This window comes from Corvus cornix, chromosome 9, assembly GCF_000738735.6.
Source record: "Corvus cornix cornix isolate S_Up_H32 chromosome 9, ASM73873v5, whole genome shotgun sequence".
Lineage (NCBI taxonomy): Eukaryota > Metazoa > Chordata > Aves > Passeriformes > Corvidae > Corvus > Corvus cornix.
Window position 1 is genome coordinate 4045996 of NC_046339.1, and position 12514 is coordinate 4058509.

The 12514-nt window shown below is 48.2% G+C and overlaps 1 protein-coding gene across 5 annotated transcripts in view; it reads right to left on the bottom strand.

Moving 5' to 3' along the window:
* The window catches only part of MECOM (MDS1 and EVI1 complex locus), a 327724-nt gene extending 315834 nt beyond the window's left edge, over positions 1–11890 (bottom strand). For all 5 annotated transcript variants that reach the window (XM_039557123.1, XM_039557119.1, XM_039557124.1 and 2 more), the window contains exon 1: positions 11724–11890. In XM_039557123.1, the coding sequence (XP_039413057.1) occupies positions 11724–11760 (37 nt within the window). In that variant the 5' untranslated portion in view covers positions 11761–11890. The remainder of the gene's footprint in view (positions 1–11723) is intronic.
* Between the last annotated feature and the right edge of the window lie 624 nt (positions 11891–12514).

Consider the following 12514-nt stretch of genomic DNA (forward strand, 5'->3'; position numbering starts at 1 on the left):
TCCTCAGACCAGTTAGAACTGGAAGAAGAAATGTCTGTGATTTAGTGTCTAACAAACAAACCACCAAGGTCAAGATGGCATCTTCTCCCATATTGATGACCACTTCCCTCAACATTTGGAGCTGTTGCATGTATGAGCAGTACTCCCTTCAATGCCCAGCCATGTTTAATTTCCCCTCTAAAATGACTTCCCAAAGAGAAGTGGGTGTGAATTATTACATTGTAAAAAAAGGTTTTTAAAAGATGAGCCATGCCAAGTGTGAAACAGTTATTGTGTGAGGAGCAAACATAGTGGAGGCTTGTCTTGTGAATTCTGGACCTAGGTTTGCACACAGCCAAAAGGCTGAGGGACAAGTGATTTTAATAGCCTGGTTTAGAAAATGAGCCTGGAGATTGTGGTGATCACCTCACCTGTAAAAACCAGGTCTCTTAAATGTATTTCAAACCAGAAATGCTTCACTCTCCAAAAATAAATGTATGTTGCTCATCCCTGGACCTGGGTCAAACTATTCCTGTTTCTTTCAAGGATTATCCCTTCCAAGGGCTACCCAGCCATGCTGGCCTCAACCTTCAGCTTGCCACAGCAGAGCTGAGTGCTGTTGCCCTGTCCTGCCCAGTGGTCTGATCCAGAAGCCAGTCCAGGTCTGATTGATTTTGGGAATCTGGAGTGTATGGTACTGCTTCCCATGGCAGACCCAAACACTGTAGGACCTTGGCTCCTAACATTTCTCCCTATTTACAAAACGTTATATCTAAAACCATTACGCTGGTAACAAAATTGCAATCAGAAGCCCGGAAATTGCTAAATAAAGCCCATTTTACTGCTTAACTTCAAGGAAAACCATAAAATTATCAGTCCTCTCTTTCCTCGATATATTTTCCTCGCAGTTTGCGATGCTCCGTGGGGTATTTTGCTATGTGAACTCCGTGATGGTTTGGCTCCGAATTATCCGAACATAAAACTGAGCTTATGGAGCCTCACTCAGAGGTTGTGTGGACCCTTTTTATTGGCAGGGACTTAAAAAGAACCTTAATAAACCTTATAGGCTTGAGGGACTTCTTGGTTGCTGGCTCTTGCCAGCCACACTGCTCAGGTCCCTCTCACAGCGCCCGCGTGGAGAGCGGGCTGGAACCACAATCCAGGGATTTTATAGGGCTGGATTACCCGTCGGCGTTGCCTTCTTCCTTCCCTGAGAATCTCAGAGCTGTTTTCTTTGAAAGCAAGCAGGTGATGCTGCAAGGATACTCATTGCTTAATGCAGCTTGGTCACCCAAGAAGGTGGACACGGCCAAAAATAATAGGGTCGGCTAAAACAGAGCCGGGGGGCCAATTGCTTGTAGGGGGAAAGGGCTGATGTGATTAAAGCTGAAGCACGTTCACCCATGTGCAAGCCATGGAGTCCTGACTCTGTGGATTTTCCTTAAAGCATCCATTTCTCCTCAGGATTTTGTTACTGCCTCCAATGATGCTGTAATTGCACGTGTAGGGCAGCAGGCCCCAAGTTTAATCTGCATTTCTCAGGGCCCAAGCTCTGTGAGGGCTGCCCGTGTTTGCACAGAGCTCAGCACAACAGGCATCCAGTCCTGGCTGCATTCTGTGGCTGCTGTTTTAATTCAAGTCATAATAAATAATAATGGCAGGTTGGAAATAAATCTTCTGTGTTTGGTCCATGACTGATCCTTCAGCTTGGTGCTTGGTAGAAGCCCCAGCTGGGAAGGTTTGCTGCATCCCATCCTGGTTCTGACTCTGTACCACCCCTTCTGGCTCAGTCTCAGCTCAGTTTTCATTCAGGGCATTGGTACAATACAGATAATTTCACCTTTTCACTCATTCTGAGGCTGGTCACTGATATTAAAGATACTGCACTGATATTAAGACACTGATATTAAGACACTGCACAGGTTTATTCACTCAGATCTCTCTGATCTGCATCATCTGGGTGACCTAGTGCATAATTTCTTCATTTCTCAGTTACCTTGGCTTTATTGGGAAGCACAAACTCCTGGACAGTAATTATTCAGGCAGAGCACAGCTGCTTAATAGCATTTTCACAGGCAGCCAGTGACTACTGAAATCCTGCTTTCTATATGAACTGAAAGAATCAGGACAAATATCTCATGGTGTTTATATTTTACAATTAAGAAGTCTTCATTTTTGCTGTAAATCATCATTATCATGGCACAGTAACAATGAAACAGCAAAAGTATAAAGCAGTGCAGTTAGCTCAGATACAGCTGATATCTCTTTGCTTTTCAGTGTTGTATATTCTTAGACCAGTGCTCCATGCCAGTCCCTGGAGCCAAAAATACATCAAGAGACTAAAAAAAGTAAAAGAGACATCACTTCAAAATTATTTCAAACAACATATTTCCTTTTTTTTCTTTATACAGAGCCACAAAGAGAAAGGGAAAGATTAAAACTCACCAAAAGCATTGCTTAATTCCTCACCAAGGTGCAAGTAAATAAAACGTGCCACGGTAAGTTCAAATCACAAAGTTTTCAAGAGGGGAAGGTTAATCATTTCTGTCAAATGTTGGAAATGTTAAATGGTTTTTAAATCAAAAATATAGGCACCACCAGTGACTCAAGCTGTGCTCTAGACATGTTTGGGGTGATTTTTTTCCAGCAGTCAGTGCTTGTCTCTCACATACCTTCTGTTTGTCTGAGATGAAATCGGGAGGCAATAAATGGAGCACTTATTGGAGGCACCAGGTACTTTCAGCAACAGAGCTATTTGTTCAGAAAGTACAAATTCAGGCTGTCTGGAGAACCACAGTCCTTGGAATGGAGAACCAGGGGTGCTGGACCCCTCCCACATGCCCCAAGTGCCCACCGCAGCCCTCAGAGGTCCTCAGCCCATGGCAGAGATGGGGCACAGTGGGAAACGGGGATTCAGAGTCACCACAGTCCCCCCATCAGCAGCGTTCATATTTCATCCTAATGGCTGAAATGACTCTTAAATGAGGCCAGATTATAGGGCCAAGCTAATTCACTTAGACTGATGTAAATCCAGGTATCTGTTACAGCATCACATGTTGGGGCTCACCGCAGAGCAAAAGCTGCTGATAACCCCCCGCCCCCAAGGATGAAGGGAAGCAGATTCCTCCCAGGCAGACCCAGTTCAAGGCCCGTTGAAGTCGGTACAAGCTCCTTCAGCTCCAGTGGGTTTGGGATAAGGCCCGCAGTGAGCTCTGAGCCAGCTCTGCTGCCAAAACGCAAAATCCTTTTCCATTGGCTTTGCCAGTTTGGTGTTAATACATGTGTGAAGGAGCTTGGGGCAGGGGGGGAAGTTTTTGAGGGTTTGTTTTTTTTAAGCTGAGGAATGATTTCACCCCTGCCAGCATGTGGACTTTATGCAAAAGAACAGGAGAGGAGGCGGGAGATCTTTTTCCTGAAGCCATCAGCTCCGTGCTGCAGCATCCCAGCAGAGGGTGGATATGTCCTTCACAGGGACCCCTGGGTGCCTAAGACTGGGTTAGTCCCCTCTCTCTGCTGCAGAAGGGCAAATCTGGAGTCATGGGTGGGCATCAGTACAGAACCCTGCTCACCACACCCAGATGAAACAAAAGGAGGCCTGATAAAACATGGGATGTGGGAAAAAAGTATCCCTCAGACACAGGTGAGCCTCCCATCCCAGTATAACAGGACCTGCTGCAAGCTGGTATCATTTCTGTCCCATTTTCCCTAATAAACAACACTGCCTGAAGCCATCCTCCAGCTTTCTCTGCCACTCAGCTCTTTCCTCACTGCCTAGTTTTACATTGCACATGTCCCACACATGATGCTGTTGCCCCTTTGACTTTCCAGGGGAAGGGCTCTGCCTTCCTGTGGCTTTCAGAGCAAGTAGCCCGGCTGGTCTCGGAATTAGACTGGGGCTTTTCCAGGCTGTCTCAGTATAAACAGTTGCAGTAGGGCACATGTTATATGGTAAGATCATCCGAAACCAAACATTTTCCCACTGCACACAATAAACATCCATAATAAATTACATTATACAAAATATATTTATGGCTAATTTTTTAATTTAAACCACCTGGGAAATTTTTGTTAGGCTGGTTGATATGAAGGTCTCAGTATTCTGGTAATCTAATGATATCTAATAGACAAAATAGTATGATGTTACAGCAGTCTCAAAGCTTTCATTTTCTGTATCCCTCTCAGAGATCAAACTGGCAGAACTCATATTTTTTGAAATTTTATACATAATTGGTGATGCAATTGCCAAAAATAACCTATTCATAGAAGTCTTGCTCTTCTGGTTTCTAACTTACTGTAATCACGGAACAGAGCAGCACTCTGCTTTGCAATGGAATACGGGTTTGGGTCAGGGAGCAAGGGCTACGACTGTGTGGCAGTTTCCATTCTGAGGATTATTTTACAGGCAATTTAAATTTAGTTTGGAGTTTAAACAGGGCTAAAATGTACTGCACCCATTCAGACATATAAGCAATTTTTCAGAAAAGAAATAAAGCTGTAACTTTGGTATATTTCTTTTCTGAACCAAAATTTTGCTCCAGTGTAAGATTTTCTAAACAAAAGCTATTGGTGTCAAAGGAGACAAGAGTGCTTCTGTTGCATAAATTAAGCCCAGAACTGTAATCCTTCCACCATAAAACTCTCATGCTCATCACAGATCAGTCAAGATTTCCAAAAAGACTCAAGACCATCACAGATCTCTGTCTAGTCAATACAAATCCCAGCTCAATCCGTGCTGTGGATCTGCAACGAGCGCTTGCGGCTTGGTAGTTGCTGGACTCATTTTAAAGTGCAGCCCATAGCTTTAGCTACTTCCTTGCCTCCTGTTGTTCCTGGGACTTGGAGGCCATGTGGTACATTTCAGCCTTAACTCTGAATTTCCTTTATTCTGAGATCAAACTCTGACATTCCCTCAAGGTAGTGGGGGTTATGTCGTTGCGTATATCCCAGTTTAAAAGATAATGCTTCACTGAAACAGACCACAGCATTAAACCCTGAAATAAAACGAATTGTATTTCACTTTCCGACTCTTATGGCTGGATTAACTTACATTTCTTTCTCTTTGTTACATATTTAGCACCAAATACAATATTCATTGCAGGCTAGCTTCCCTCCTCCCACACGTATCCGTGCCTGCCCTTTCTTCCAGCAGCACTGGGGAAGGCAATGCCTCGGCATAGCCTTGAAATGCAAACAAAAGGGAGGGAACATAAAGTCAATGAGTGATCAGGCAGGGCTCCTTATACTCTGAGAATTTTGATTTTTTTATTTAAAATGGCAATGCAAAGGGGCAGAGTCCTGGGGACAACAACATCCGCTTCTCCTTAGCTTCTCCATCCCGTTCCCTACCTGGCTCTTTCTCTGCCAGTAAACACCTCCCTCCAGCAACTCCTGCAGCAAAGGGGTCCTGGAGGTGCTTCCTGATGCTTACTGGTCTATATCATGATCTATACTGGTCTTGTCTGGCTGTTAAGAACTGCAGCAGTAACCTGTTGCACAGAAACACAGCAGGAACCCACTGGAAATCCATCACAGAGCAGTGATCAAAACACTGACCTCAGACCCCGCTCTCAGAATCCAAACCTCATCTCCTACACCCTATTCCTCCTTCCCAACTTTGAAAAACCCATCATTGCCTTTGCCCTCAGACCCAGGGACAGGGCACTCTTTAGGACACCTGTGATCCAGGTAAGCAGTGCTAAGGATGGAAAACACTTCGAGCCAGACATTGGTTCTGTGTGGTCGGAGCTGAACCTGGGTTTTTTAATGACCATTTCATTTTTAAGTGCATTCTGTGATCCTAGCCTTGAGCTTATGCCTCCATATGAAACTGCACTGCTTTAACTGGGTGCATAGATTATAAAACCAGGAAGAGTGGTCTGGTCTGCTCCCCCTGTATAACACAGGCTACAGGAATTCCCTAAATTAATTCCTGTTTGAATTAGCTCATATCTTTTTAGAAAAACAGCCAACCTTAATTAAGACAAAGGAATTCCACTGATAGTAAAACCCACCCAGCTCTCAGTAAATAGTTTTACTGGTTAAATACCTTCACTACTTAAAATATGAACTGCATTTCTAATCTGCATTTGTTCAGTTCTACCTCTGTCTACTGAATAACATGACACTTGCATCTGCTAGTTTGAAAACTATGTGGGATTAAACCTCTTTCTGCTCTTCATAAGCATAACTAAACTGAAATGATGTCAAACTGATTGTATTAAATTACAGCAAAAGAACACCGACTTGCTCCAAAAATGACAGCAAACCTAGTTAAATTTTAAATAAACAAATATTATGAATTCTTAGTTGGAAACCTAAGTGTCTGAACAAGCCCTTCCAAAGTACATATGTTTAAAAAGTGGTTTACTGCAAAGCAAGGCAATTCTGTGGACAAGGTTTCATTAGCTGAGATTTATAAAACTCCATCTGCTTCCCCACTGCCCTTTCCTCATCTACCCTGGTCTGGAGCAACCACCAACACTTTCTTTCTTCCACCACATACCTGTCCTGGCAGAAAATTCATCCCACTTTCTTCTTCAGAGAAGAAAGAAGAGAGCTTTATCAGGGAGCTGTGCTCCCCAGGACAGGCAGAAATACCTTCTCTGTCCAGCCACCTTTACTTCCATGGGAAGGCAATAAAGATTTTACAATGGATACTCCCTCCACGGAAGCACACAATTAGTGCACTTGGGAAGCATCCCAGGGAACAACACCCAGGCTGCTGCACATCAACACTGTGTTCCCTACATGCATCCAGAATGTTTCAGAGCCTTTGTGGGTGTACAGATATTGGTGTCAGGACTAGAAGCACCCCAGGAGCCTGTGCATACCACAATTCTCTCTAAACTACACACTGTACATATATTAATCACAATTAAAAGTATCAAATGGATTTACCTGCACACGCAGACACAGGTATTATACACATAGATAAATATATCTCCACAGCATAACCTGAAAAGTATGTTCTGAACACACATGTATGCACACATCTCCACGAGCACAGCCACATCCACACTTATATAAGTAGGTGAATAGGTGAATATGAACACTAATAGCCATTTATGGCAAACAACAATGAAAGCTGTCCCTGGAGCCCGCCTAGAGTACGGCAGCCAAAATGATTGAGTATGTACAGGGCACTGCTGCAGCAATGGCACTCACTTGGGCCTCCTTTTAGAAATGATTAATATTTAACTGACTTGGTGAACCTGGCTTTGGTTTTAATTATGATTAGATAACAGGGTGCACAGAGCTGTCCCACTAAGGACGTCGTGGGATGTCCGAGCAGCTGTCAATCGTGCTTTGTGAGAAGACAGACAGAAAGTGAGAAGGGGAGAGAGGGAGAGATAGGAGACAGTGAAAAACAAAAAAAACCCCAAAAGTACTCAGCTCTGTTTGTGTTTGTTTGGAAAGAAAAGGGGGAAAAGCAGCCCGAGAGGCCGGTGTAATAAGACGCTGTAGCTTTCATGAAAGAGGTGAAATAATTTTAAACACAGACACACAATGAGTTTATTTATTTAGAAAGTTGTTAAATAGAGTCTGGGAATTCAAATATTCAATGTTGACATTGTACAGAGCTGGCAGGGAGCCAGCTCCAGCTCTCCAGAGGGACCCAATGGCCACGGCGCCCAGGCCCTCGCCCCTCCCAGCCCACTAACTAGGTAAAAGCCATTAGTTATACCCACAAGCAATATCTGAATCCGAGTCAAATAATGTTGCCTCAGCCAGCCAACTTCAAAGGCGTGTAAGTATGTTTGGCTTTTTAGTGCTGGAACTGGAGCAATATGTCACACTTTTGAAAGAGTTTTGTAAACAGTTCCTTCCCTTTTGTAGAAACATTTCTTAAGTTTCTTGTACCCCATGTAAACAGCGTTAATTAACAAGGGTTACATTTTTCATTTACAAGCAGGGCTGTATTAATAACGAGCTCGCCTTTCCGACCGTCCCTTTTCCATTGTGTCCTTTCTCTGCCCGGCACCGCCGCCGGCCCGGTGTGGCCGGGGAGCAGCCAGGAGGCACCACAGAGCTCAGCCCTGGGCTCAGCTCCGGGCTGCATCGCCTACCACGGCACCACATAGCTGCTCCTGAATTCAGGGGTGGCTGTTGGCCCTGAGTAAGAGAGAAGGATAGAAAGTGGGGAGAGGGAGGAAAGGGGAAGAGGGGAAAAAAAGGAGGAGGAAAAGAGAAAAAAGAGAAGAGAGAAGAGAAGAGAAGAGAAGAGAAGAGAAGAGAAGAGAAGAGAAGAGAAGAGAAGAGAAGAGAAGAGAAGAGAAGAGAAGAGAAGAGAAGAGAAGAGAAGAGAAGAGAAGAGAAGAGAGAGAAGAGAAGAGAAAAGAGGAAAAGAAAAGAAAAGAAAAGAAAAGAAAAGAAAAGAAAAGAAAAGAAAAGAAAAGAAAAGAAAAGAAAAGAAAAGAAAAAAGAAAGAAAAAAGAAAGTAAGAGAGAGAAGAAGCGGAGAGAGTGAAGGAAGGGCAGAAAGAGGGAGCGAAAGCCACACGCGCGCTCTCCGCCCCGAAAAGGGTTAATGAAGCGCCTGGTGAAAATGTGCCCGGCATATAATGGGATTGTCTGGCCCGTCCCCGCAGCCCCCCGTGCCCGCGCCCGCCGCGCAGGAGCTGCCCGGGGACAGCGCCGCGCCGGGGATGCCGCCGGGCCGGGCCGGGCCGGGCTGTGCCGAACCGGGCCGAGCCCGGTGCCGGGGCGGTGCGGCCGGCGGCAGCAGCGGCGGCGGGGCCGGGCCGGGCCGGGCGGGGCGGGGTGCGAGGGACCGAGGGACAGAGGAACAAGGGACCGAGGGACCGAGGGACCGCCGGCCTCCCGCGCTGCCGCCCCCGCGCCGGGCCCGGGGCATCGGCACCCGGTGCCCGCGGCGATGCAGGGGCCCGGAGGAGAAGGCGATGGTAAAGCGATGGCAAATAAACAGACTCGCCGAGAGGGCCGGCAGGCGGGCCACGGCAAACATCTCCCTGCTCGAAAACAAATTCCCGGACAGTCTTAAACAGGCAAATAAACTTGCCGGCTCTGTTTTTCAATCAAGCCTTTTAAGTACTAGACTGAGGCAAATTACAGGCGCAGGAAAACCTGCTGAAACTTAGGAAAGTGCTATTTTACTATCTCAGATGGTTAGAGGGATCTGGATCTACCTTGACTGCACTAAATTGCCTGTAAAAAAGTGGTGATAAAGTGTAAAAGTAACAAGTGCCTCCTTATTCACGTGTGTTCCCCTAATCTGATCACCTTCTGTCTCTTTATGAGGCTACTGGGTGGCTGGGGCTACCCCGGGCCGGCTGCAGGGCTGCGGCGGCCCGTGCTGGGGCGGGGGTTATTCGGGGATACGGTTTCACCAGGCGGGCACAAACCCACCCGAGTGGAAAAGCAGCTGCCCCGGGGGCCGGGGCCTGTCCTGGCTTCTTGCGGAGCGGGGATGCCCGCGCAGGTGCAGCGCGGTTGAGGGCGGCCGGGCCCGCACCCCCCGGGCCCGCAGCCCGCAGCCCGCACCGCTCCCCGCACCCCGATCCTCACCGCCCCGCTCCCGAAAGCGTGGCGGGCAGACCGACTCCAGCGTGTGTTTTCCCTTATTTTTACAGCTGGACATTTAAAAAATTCACTGGCTATTCCCCGCGTGGCTCTTTTTGTTTCTTCTGAATTATTTTTCTATTTTTTTTTTTAAGGGGGGGCAAAGGCTCAAAATTATTTTTCAGCAATTTTACACTGAGGTCAAGAAAATACCCTTCAGGTATTCTCCCTTAATTAAGAGGGAAAAGCTTGCCTGGGTATTGGCGACAGTCACGAAATCGGGGCGATTTTTTGTTTCACGCTTAAAGCAGTAAAAGTGAAATAATACAAGAAGTGCGCTTTAACCCGATCTATACCTTTTTCCACGTAAAAGGGTGAAGGCTACAAAATATTTTCTATTCCTAACTCAGACAGAAAGAACTGAAAAGCTAAAACCTTTTTTTCTCGAACGATTAAATTAAAGGGGTCGCCTCCAACCCTCCTTCCACTTGCCATGAAACTGAGACGCTCTTCGGGGGGGAAAGAAGCAGTTTTTCGGAACACAAAAAAGAAATAAATCCCGGCTTTTTAAATATGATTTCCTTTATGAGTCGATTGTAACCGAAGGATTATTTAATGCAACACATCTGTCTAGGAGGGGAAAGTGCTGCTGCTGCTGCTGCTGCTGCTGCTGCTGTTGCTGCTGCGAAAGCCAAGACGCGCAAAGTTTGCAGTCGATCGGATCTCGCCCGCGGAGCTGGAGCCGGAGCAGGAGCAGCAGCAGGAGCCCTGCATCGCTGCGCAGCGAGTAAAGCAAGGGAGAGGCGAGGAAACCTGACGAATTTTGTCGGGGATGGGAGATTTCTTTTCCCATAATTAGCTCCAAAGCAGGGATGGCAACCTTGAGATTTAACAATATATTTGTTTTTAAATTGAGGGCGCTGGATTATCCACTTTAAGATCACCTAATCAAACACAGGTTGCTGCTGTTGTTCAGGTTCACAGAAAAGCTGATGATGATCCAGAGACATCTTTCACTTCCCCTTTTCCCCGCTTTTCTATTTTTTCCCCCTTCACAAATAAAGAGTAAATATGCATCTGCTTTTTACGTCACGAAACTTATGCAACATTTCATCTGACTTTTTTTCCCCTGCCCATTTTTTTTTTCACTCGGGAATGTGAGCTGCCATCGCCATGGATATCAAATGAAACTTGCCCAGATGTGTCAGAGAAAATAAAGACATCAGTTGCTTTAAAAATAGGACGCGAAAGCTGGCGAAGTTTTGTTGTTGAATCCCTCTTCTTAAACAAAAAATAATAATAATAATAATAATAATAATAATAATAATAAAAAGAGCCCCAACACTGCAGCAGTTAGAAGCAGAGATCCCTATCATAAAGGAGAAACAGATGGGGTGAGCGTAAGACAAATAATTAAGCAATTCGGGCTTTGCGTGTGGACGGCCGAGCCCTCGCCTCGCGGAACACAGACCTTCGGGCGGCCAAACTGTATAAAAAAGTGCTGGAAAATCGCCTGAAATTACAACATTTACATCAACTTTTAGCGGGTGACTCCAGCGGGCTGGGAAGCGCTCCTCGCTGCCCAGCGGCCCCGCTGTCCCCCGCCGAACCGCGCGGGGCATCCCGGCCACGCGGGGCTTCTCCACGGCCCCGCCCGCCCCGCCCGCCCCACGCGCGGTCCGGTTCGGCGCTGGGAGCCGCTTTTTGGCACAAGCCCGCGGGCGAGCCGGGGCAGGGCCCGGGGGATCCCCGGTAGCTCCGCACCGGCTACCTGCGCCCGGGGCTCGCCGCCTCCCCCGCGGAGCCGCCGCTGCACCTCCGCGCACCCGCTCTCGCCGCCCCCCCGCGGCCCCCGGCCCTGCGACAGCCCACAGCGCCCACTATAGGGCCCGGAGCCTCTCGCACCCCCCTTCCCCGACCCCCCCCACTCCAGCCCCCGGCGGCGGCAGCAACTTCCAGCGCTCTCCACTGAACTTTTCCTCAACTCCTTCCCCACCTCCCGCCGGCCGCCCGCAGCCCCCGGCCCGGCTCCCGCCGCCGCACCCCCCGCCCCGGTCCCCGCCGCCGCCCTCCGAGCCGGGCCGGGCCGGGCCGAGCCGAGCCGGGCCGGGCGGCTAGGAGGGGATGCTGCAGGTTGCCTGCGAGCTCCGCGCCGCACCAGACATGTCTATGCAACATGGCAGAGAGGGAGGGTGAAAAGCCAAGAGAAAGGGGTATTGCACCTACTTGCGGCCAGCTTCCTCGCCCTGCCCTTGGATCGCATGCTGCCAGTCCCGCGGCCGATGCTGGCGTGGGCTTGGGGTGGGGGGGGGGCTCTTTTTTTTTTTTCCTCCTGGAGCTTTTCCTCCTTTTTCGCTCCCCTTCTCCCTCTCTCCTCTCCCTCTCCCGCACACACACTCTCCCTTTCTCTCAATCCCGGCTCGCTATCTCTCCAGCATTGTCAGTTTGGACACCTTCGCACATGCGCACGGGCGGCTCCCCCCCGCTCTTCAACATTTCAGCGCCGCCAAAAAAAAGTTTGCAGCGATCCATCACCGCCGGTGGGGACCCTGACAGCCGGCACCGGGGCCGGGACGGGCCGGGACGAGGCGCGCAGCCGCCGCCGGGCTGCGCCACCGCGGCCGCGGGGCAGCCGCTCCACCGCCTGCGCCCCCGGGAGGGGTTACAGCGGGGGAGACCTGCGCTCCCGCGGGGCGAGGGCTGGGGGGGAGAAGTGACACCTTTCTTTTTCTGCCTTTTGTTTTGTTTTTTTTTTTTTTAATACTGTTCTGGAGTCTTTGCAACGTTTAAATAGTTTATTCTCACCCGGCAGCAATTACCGTAGATCTTTCCGCATATATAGGCAGAGAGATATAATTTGATTACATGTTTTATTATGTATGCGTACCATGAAATCGTACACTTTCCCGGCGCGCACACTTTTTCGCCACCTTGAACTCGGCTCAGCCACCACCAGTTGGGCAGAAAAAAAGCGTTTTAAAAACAGTAACACCGACCGCTCTAATCTGTTTTAATTA